The 9314-nt window shown below is 47.8% G+C and overlaps 1 protein-coding gene across 2 annotated transcripts in view; it reads left to right on the plus strand.

Moving 5' to 3' along the window:
* LOC108306381 (dynamin binding protein) overlaps window positions 1-7405 on the plus strand; it is a 134476-nt gene extending 127071 nt beyond the window's left edge. For both annotated transcript variants that reach the window (XM_017531276.2, XM_017531277.2), the window contains 2 exons: window positions 2367-2914; window positions 5646-7405. In XM_017531276.2, the coding sequence (XP_017386765.1) occupies window positions 2367-2914; window positions 5646-5831 (734 nt within the window). In that variant the 3' untranslated portion in view covers window positions 5832-7405. The remainder of the gene's footprint in view (window positions 1-2366; window positions 2915-5645) is intronic.
* Window positions 7406-9314: the final 1909 nt, after the last annotated feature.

Raw genomic sequence — 9314 nt, forward strand, 5'->3', positions numbered from 1 at the left:
CTCACTCTGTCACCAGGCTGGAGTGCAGTGGTGCAATCTCGGCTCACTGCAACCTCCACCTCCCAGGTTCAAGCGATTCTCCTGCCTCAGCCTCCTGAGTAGCTGGTACTACAGGTGCGTGCCACTGTGCCCAGCTAATCTTTGTATTTTTAGTAGAGATGGGGTTTCAACATGTTGGCCAGGATGGTCTTGATCTCCTGACCTTGTGATCCGCCTGCCTCGGCCTCCCAAAGTGCAGGGATTACAGGCATGAGCCACTGCGCCCAGCCTAAGCTTGTCATTTCTTTATGGTGAGAACATTTAGAATCGTCTCTTCTAGCCATCTTAAAATATACATTATTAGCTATAGTCACCTTACTGTGCAATAGGACACCAAAGCTTACTTCTCCTAACTTTGTACCTGTTGAACAACCTCTCCCTATTCTTACCTCCCCCATAGCCAGACCTCCCTCTCCACCACCGCAGCCTCTGGTAACTAGCATTCTACTGCCGACTTCTATGAGATTATATGGTATTTGTGTTTCTATGCCTGGCTCATTTCACTTAACAAAATGTCCTCCAGGTTCAACCATGTGGCTGCAAATCACAGGATCTCATTCTGAATATTATTAACAGAATTAATTACGGGGTGCTGACTCTGCTGGGGGGTTTTACAAAATATGTAGTACCAGGTACTTGACTACCTTCCCAGAATTAAAAGAATCTGAATTCCAAAACATGTCTGGCCCTACACGTTTTAGATAGGGATTGTGGTCCCATGCAATAGACATCTATGTACTTGCCACCCAGAACTGAAAAATGTCACACTTCTTGGTTTCTTTAAAAGCATCTTGTGAATTTTCTCTCCCCACTTCCGCTTATCCAGAACAAGATATTAGAAGTAGGAAAGGAAGGACAGAGGATGGAGCCTATTAGGGTGACATCAGGTGACAGCTGCTGATGGGGTCAGAGACAGATAGACCCCTGTAAAGGTCCAAGCTGTTCAAGAAAGTGCTCCATTCTTTGGTTTTTATCTACTCAAACTTAAGAAGTGGTAGCAAGAAGCCCACAGTATTCAGATCAGCTGTTCAACCCTCTCCCCTTCCAGTGTCCCCAGGGCTTTTCTCCATTCATACAGCAGATGTCTGTGGAGGGTCTGCTGTGTGTGTCTTTTCAGGTACAAGAAATGCATCAAAGATCAAGAGAGTGATGGCCCTTGTTCTCATGGAGGCTACATACTCTGGCTCTGTGCCTTGACACTGTTATGAAAACTTGTCGTGAATCCTCACGCAATCCCTAATTTATGCTTAAGTTTTAGCTGAAAGCCCCCTTGGTCATCATCTTGGGCAATTTATAAACATGAACATGTGCAGTACATGTTACATGTATAGTCTAACATAAACTGCTTCCTACGTTAGAACATCCTCCCAGTATATCCAGACTCCCAGAGCAAAGGATTCAAGTGTCCTGGAGGGAAAGAAGGCAGGGAGGCCTATGGAGGGGTTTCTTGAGCTGAGACTTTTTTTGAGATGGAGTTTCATTCTTGGTACCCAGGTTGGGATGTAATGGTATGTCTCAACTCACTGCAACCTCCAGCTCCTGGGTTCAAGCAACTCTCCTGTCACAGCCTCCCAAGTAGCTGGGATTACAGGCGACCACCACTATGCCTGGCTAATTTTTTTTTTCTTTTTTTTTTTAGTAGAGACAGGGTTTCACCACGTTGGCCAAGCTGGCCTTGAACTCTTGACCTTCAATGATCCACTCACCTCAGCCTCCCAAAGTGCTGGGATTACAGGCATGAGCCACTGCATCTGACCTTTTAATAGTGATGGGGTCTCGCTGTGTTGACCAGGGAACTGGACTCAAAAGATCCTCCCATCTCAGCTTCCCAAAGAGCTGGGATTACAGCCCTTGCACCCAGCCGAGGCTGGTTCTTAACTCTTGTCCACGCTTGGTATATTTGCACATAGGCTTAGTGAAATCTTCCTCTTAGGCATGATCTAGGTGTCCTATGACATTCTCTTCCCATGCGCATTCCCACACCTATGGTTGTTTTCATTATCGTCTTCTTGGCTGGCCGTGGGCCTCCTGGGCACGCATCTGCCGTGAGGTTATGACATGAACGAACCGGTAGGCAGCTGCAGCCCTTCATCTCTACCTACACACATCACATCCTGGGACTGAGTATTCCGAGATGCTTTGGCACTAGGCATCGTATTCTGTGTGTCTCACTATTGGCCTGGCTTTTAAGTTTTTGTTTTACTCCCTTCATTTTACAGATGAATGGCCTAGCTTTTAGACCAGCTTTTTCTCTCGATTCCCTGCTCCCTCCGTCTGTCCATCCTTCTGCTAAGAGATCTTGTTTATATTTCCTGTTTCCTTTGTAGTCACCAAAGGCTTTGTGTACAGCTCCTTCCTAAAGCCCTACAATCCTCGCCGCAGCCACTCCGATGCCTCCGTGGGCAGCCACTCCTCCACAGAGTCTGAACACAGCAGCTCCTCCCCCAGGTTCCCACGCCAGAACAGCAGCAGCAGCCTGACCTTCAACCCCAGTAGCATGACTGTGTCCTTTACCTCAGGTGCTTGCCCGAGGCAGCCTCAAGATGCATCTCCACTGAAGGAATGTGACCAAGGGACTCTCGGTGCATCCCTGAATCTGGGTAATTCAGAGAGTGGTCCTTCTAGATGCCCTTCAGACCCAGACTCTACTTCCCAGCCAAGGTCAGGGGACTCTGCAGATGTAGCTAGAGATGTAAACCAACCCGCTGCCACCCCGAGGAGCCACCGGAACTTCAGGCATCCAGAAACGGTTGGCTACTCTGTACCAGGACGAAATGGGCAAGGTCAAGACCTCATAAAAGGAGGTGCAAGAGCAGCCCAGGCTCCTGAAGACAGAAGTCCAGAGCCAGAAAGCAGTGATGCAGAAGGCAACCAGGTGAGTGCACACCGGCCTGCCACCATGGCCCACGTGGCAGCAGATGTGTTGTGGGTACAGGCAGGGGTGAGGCAGAAGCGGCTTGCCTGAGGCCTAGGGTGACCTGAGATGAGCTCGCAGCACAAGCAATTTCAAGGAATCTGACGGCAGAGCCTCTGAGCACCTTCCCTGGCTACCCCTCTGTGTCGCCGGGCGTTTAAAAGGTGACATAATGAAAACTATTACTCTTCCAGTTCACTAATTCTTCAATTGTATAACATCTGTTTACTCCACCTGTTTGGTTTTTGATTCAAGTAACTGTATTTTTATTTCTGGAATTTAGAAATGAAATTCTGCCCGTTTCAGTTTTTCTTTTTGAGATGGAGTCTGTTGCCCAGGCTGGAGTGCAGTGACAAGATCTCAGCTCACTGCAACCTCAGCCTCTTGAGGAGCTGGGCTTTCAGGTATGCACCAACACATAGGGCTAATTTTTGTATTTTCAGTAGAGACAGGGGCTTCACCACGTTGGCCAGGCTGGTCTTGAACTGCTGGCCTCAAAAGTGATCTGCCCACCTTGGCCTCCCAAAGTCCTGGGATTACAGATGTGAACCACCATGCCCCAGCCCCAGTTTTTCCTGTTCTCTTTGTAATGGCCTGGTCCTGTTTATAAATTTGTAGTCTTTGTATCTTGAACATTTGGGGTTTTTTTTTTTTTTTTTTTGAGACGAAGTCCTGCTCTCTGTCGCCCAGGGACAGACTATCTTGGCTCACTGCAACCTCTGCCTCCTCGGTTCAAGAAATTCTCCTAAGTGGCCGGGCATGGTGGCTCACAGCTGTAATCCCAGCACTTTGGGAGGCTGAGGCAGGAGGATCACAAGGTCAGGTTATGGAGACCATCCTGGCTGATGTGGTAAAACCCTGTCTCTACTAAAATACAAAAAAAATTAGCCGGGTGTGGTGGCATGCACCTGTAGTCCCAGCTATTTGGGAGGCTGAGGCAGGAGAATCAGTTGAACCTGCGAGGAGGTGGTTGCAGTGAGCTGAGATCGCGCTACTGCACTTCAGCCTGGCAACAGAGTAAGACTCTGTCTGGGAAAAAAAATTTTCTTGCATCAGCCTCCCTAGTAGCTGAGACTATTTAGTAGAGATGAGGTTTCACCATGTTCGCCAGGATGGTCTTGATCACCTACCTGACCTCCTGATCCCCACCGTGGCCTCTCCGTTGTGCTGGGATTCCCACTGTGAGCCACCACACCTGGCCGTATCGTGAACATTTTAAACCTGCATGCTTTAAAGCCACTTTCAGATTCATAGCTGCAGAGTCCACTTCACCTTTTGTTGCCTTTGCTCGCTCTTCAGCTGAGCGTCTTCCTGTGTTGATGGTCAAGTTTGTCTGTGAGCTCATCTCCAGCAGGATTTGCCCTCATGAGAAGTCCCAGTTGCATCCTGGGTTGTAGAGGTGCTGCCTCTACCAGTGTCTGGATTCAGAGGCTGGTTTTTACCTACTTTCTCAGTTCAAGCTTCCCACAGCACATTCCTCAGTGCCACGGCCGAGCTTCGTGCATGCTTGTTTTTCTGGCGATTTCTCTTGCTACCCATGGCCTGGGTCAAATATCTCCATTCTGGGCCTACCAAGTGGACAGTTATTTTATAAACATCAAGGGGGGAGAAAAGGACCTTTCTTAGATTCTTTGAGCAGAGAATGTAGTTGTAGTCTCATTAGCTCCTGTCCCTGACCAGGTCCTAAAGCTCTGGCCCTGAATGTGTGTCCCTCCTTGGGCCCCCGTGGGCTTCATGGCTTCTCCTCCTAATCCCTGAGCCCCTCCCTTTGCTGGGCATTAGACGTTTGTGGCACCTAGAGATCAACCTTTCTTTCTTTGAAGTTGGCTGTGGTTTCTGGGATTTTTCAATTCAGAATTTGTGTTTGAGGTATGGAAGGGTATGCTCATCTCCTACCCTTTAAAGCAACTCTGAAAGATTGAAAAGGTGTGAATTTTTTTTTTTTTTTTAGATGGATTTTGCTCTTGTTGTCCAGGCTAGAGTGCAATGCGGTAATCTTGGCTCACTACCACCTCTGCCTTGTAGGTTCAAGTAATTCTCCTGCCTCAGCCTCCAGAGTAGCTGGGATCACAAGCATGCACCACCACACCCGGCTAATTTTGTGTTTTTAGTAGAGATGGGGTTTCTCCATGTTGGCCAGGATGGTCTTGAACTCCCGACCTCAGGTGATCCACCCACCTCAGCCTCCCAAAGTGCTGGGATTACAGACATGAGCCACCGCACCTGGCTGAATTTTTTTTTTTTTTAATAAGTAGGAGTCTTGTTCTGTTCCTCAGGCTGGAATGCAGTAGTGCAGTCTTGGCTCACTGCAACCTCTGCCTCCTGGGTTCAGGCAATTCTCCTTCCTCAGTCCCCGGAGTGGCTGAGAATCACAGGTACCACCAAGCCCAACTATTTTTGGTATAAATGGGGTTTTACCATGTTGGCCATCTGGTCTGCCCACCTTCGCCTCCCAAATTGATGTTTTCTTTAAATCATCCTTATTATGGTAGCCATCATCCATATGTACCTATTTAATGTTCGTTAAAATTAAGATGAAAAATTGAGTTCTTCTGTCTCATTAGCTGTATTTCAGGGGCTCAGTAGCCACATGTGGGCATGTGGATGTGGGACCCTCCCCTTCACTGCATGAAGTTCTCTTGGATGGCGTTGCTCCCAGCAATTTCCCATTTTCTCTCTCTCCCTCACACAGGTCTATTTTGCTGTCTACACCTTCAAGGCACGAAACCCAAATGAGCTGAGTGTGTCAGCCAATCAGAAACTCAAGATCCTCGAGTTTAAAGATGTTACAGGAAATACAGAGTGGTGGTTAGCTGAGGTTAACGGAAAGAAGGGCTACGTTCCATCCAATTATATCCGCAAAACCGAGTACACCTGAGCCCACGCTACCCGCCACCCAGCCTTACTGCTTTCAGTCTGCCGAGGGTTCTGGCGGCCCACCAAGAGGGCGCCTGCTCCTGAGACACAGGCCCTGTCTGCGTTGCTTAACTGTGGCATGGTGGAGTACACCACGGATCTCGTTCTCCTCGATTGGGTTGTTAACCTTGATGCTCACTAGAATCTCTAGAATTTGAAATGGACCCTGGGGCTTTGCAGATGACTTAGTGACCGTGAGAAGAGAGAGAAGTCTTGGAGCTGGCCTTTGGAAAGGAGAAACTTGCAAGCAGAAGCCCAGTGACCTTTTATGCAGGAAGCTGTGCTCTACCAATAGACAATAGACAATGTTGGCATTGGTTATGCTGTACTGCGTTTGGGGTGGCCCCATGTTCCATGCTCAGACACCAACTCAGATGAAGAGAAGAATTAATGGCTCTGGGCACCCCACGAGGCAGTGCTTGCATGTGGCCAGGAGTTTGTTGGGATTGAACCAAACTTAGTGCTTCAAAGCTCCTGGGACACCTCCAGTGCCTAGCATACGGTCTCATATACGTGCTCCCCCTAATTTCAACACTACCTTCTGTAATATTGTTTTTCACTCTATTCCCAGATTGGCTATGCAAAATTCAACTGCCTTCTACTTTTAGAAGTGTTTAGGGTCTTTATTTTCTGTTGACCCTTCATCTGAAAGATTCTCTTCCCTTGTTAGATACAATCACTGATACTTTCTGAGATGGAGTCTTGCTATGTTGCCCAAGCTGGTCTTGAACTCCTGGGCTCACGCAACCCTTGGGCCTCCACCTCCCTGCTGGGATTACAGGCATGAGCCATCACACCCCAGCCTCAGTGACACCTTTCTGATGGCCATCTTTTCTTTACATAGTCTGTGTGTAATGTCTGTGGCCCCCTGCCCTGGGCTCGATAGCCAATAGATTTTCCTAGAGTAACAGTATGAGAGCTCCAGCCATTCCATTAAAAGTATTACTTCTGCCTTGAGCTGAAACCAGTTGAGCCCAGTGGAAAACTGGATGTCTTTCTCCTTCATCCAAGCACCCTACGACTGTTTAGTTATATCTGTAGATGCAGACAACGGAACACATGTGACTTATTTGAATTGGGATAAGGCGTTCCAGAAGTAGCTTATCCTAGACTTGGAAATGAGATTTTCTTTTTCACCACTAACTTCTATGCTTCAGAGATGACATTCAAAGCCAGATTCCCAAGTGCCTGATCATACCTCCCAGTCTCAGGAAGATATTTGCTACCCCTTAGACCAAGAATCTTAAGATCTTCCCCAGCTACAAAGCTTATCTTGGAATGGGAAACCATGAGTTTTGTCTTTTAAAAGAAAGGGAAGAAAGAATAGCCTTACAGCCCCTGCCACTCCGAGTGCACATTTAGCCTTAAATCCTGGGAATCTGGGGAGACACCATGGAGTCCTTACATCCACAGTGTCTCTGCTGGTCACGGTCAGAAGGCAGTAACGCGAGTCCTTTTGTGAAGAGTGTTTCTACTTAGAGGTGTTTATATTTAAGTAGTTCTTTTATAAATAAAAGCATTTCTAATGGCCATGGATGTTTTCTTGTCTTCTCTCCATGTTTAAGCTGAAAGATTCTCCTGAGCTTCTGGGGATGCCTTCTTGACAATAAGTGATGCCCAGATTCTGGGAGAATAGGAGAGTTAACCAAAGAAATCCAGGCCCAAAGTCATTTTTTCAAATATGTCAACAGAATCTGTATATACTCAGGCTGAGTGCTGTGGCTCACACCTGTAATCCCAGCACTTTGGAAGGCCAACACAGGTGGATCACTTGAGGCCAAGAGTTTGAGACCAGCCTGGCCAACATGGTGAAACCCTGTCTCTACTGAAAATAAAAAAATTAGCTTCTTGTGATACTGCACACCTATAGTCCTGGCTGCTTGAATCTGGTGGCAGAGGCTGCAGTGAGCCAAGATCACACCACTGCACTCCAGCCTGGATGACAGCAAGACCCTGTCTCTAGAAAAAAATTTTTTTTAAATCTGTGTACTCAAGATGTCCATGCTGCAGGTGATCGCCTCTATTTTCAGCCATCTTATCCTGTGAAATTCTAGCAGAACAGAAGAGCTAGGATCTCTAGGGGACAAGTATTTCTCTGATAGTGCAGGTGTGGACACTGATATACGAGATTATCTAACAAGGTCACAGAGTAGCAGCTCAGGCAGTTGGGGGCAGGGAAGGGAATGGCAGGGCTAGTGGCAGAGATGGGATTGAAGACAGTATGATGGGTGACGGTGAAGCAATCACCTGGTATTCTTAAGGAATAGCCACAGTTGAATGGGTCGGCTGTGGGAAAGCAGCTTACAAGTCATCTGGACCACTCTCATTTGCTGGACTAGGAAAATGGGGTCCAGAGACATTCTGACTTGCCTGAGTTATACATCAAGTTTTTGAGGGGTTGTCAATTGACACTCAGGCTCAAGCCAAGTCTTTCTATGTACCTTGTTCTGGAGCCAGACTGTCTGGCTTCAGACTTTGAACAGCTTTGTGGTGTTGGCAACTTAACTGACCTTTGCCTCGGTTCCCTGGTTGAGGTAGAGATAGTAATAGGATTCGTTGAGTTTCTACATGCAGCGTGCTGGAACAGGACAGCTGCAAGGTGCTGGAATAGGACTTTCAGTGCCTGTCCTCCCACAGAAACATCTTAAACAACTATCCATGCATGAAAACACCCTAAGACCTGAGAAAGCCATGTGAGATGACAGCATCTGGGTAGAGCTCGCAAATGTTAATAAGATGGATTGGAGAGGGCAGGGAAGACATGTTCACGTGACCTGTGGTGACCCCCTCCCTCAGCCACAGGCAGCACAGCACGCATCAAAACACCCTCTGCATTGGGGGAAGAGACGGAAGCAAGTCCCAGATTCAACCATGGACCTCAGCACCACCCCCAGTAAAACCCCGTGCCCAGCAGGCCCTCACAGCCCCAGAATCTAGGCTGGTAGCTGTGCACTGAGCCCCCAGGCCTGCCTGCAGCATAGGGTCACAGGGGAATGTCTGAGACCACCAAGGATACTCATGGTACTCATGTTTGTTCAAGACCACACGACTGCCCACTCTTGCTAGAGGAGTAGTAAGAGCCTAGTATGACAAGCCGGTATTACTATAGATCGCCTATCTACAGATCTAAGATAGATAGATCCCAGATTTCTAGCTTAGGAAAAACAGAAGACGGCAGAAAAGTGATGGGTGCCAATGGACCATCCAGCTGGAAAGGGGAAAGAAATTATACATGCAAAGCATTTCAACAGGATTGGTGCTTAGTACTGAGTTCACGGTGAGTTAAATCATTGATCCCTTTCCTTATGTTTCACTCTTGATTCAAGCCATGAGAAAGAGGAACCCGGAAACATAGTCCTGGATGGAGATTGTGTCTTGCAGGAGCTGGTTGTTACCAGCCTGTACCCATCGCTCCCACAGCACCCTCCCCCCCAAAGCACCCACT

This window comes from Cebus imitator, unplaced genomic scaffold (assembly GCF_001604975.1).
Source record: "Cebus imitator isolate Cc_AM_T3 unplaced genomic scaffold, Cebus_imitator-1.0 Scaffold71, whole genome shotgun sequence".
NCBI classification, from domain to species: domain Eukaryota; kingdom Metazoa; phylum Chordata; class Mammalia; order Primates; family Cebidae; genus Cebus; species Cebus imitator.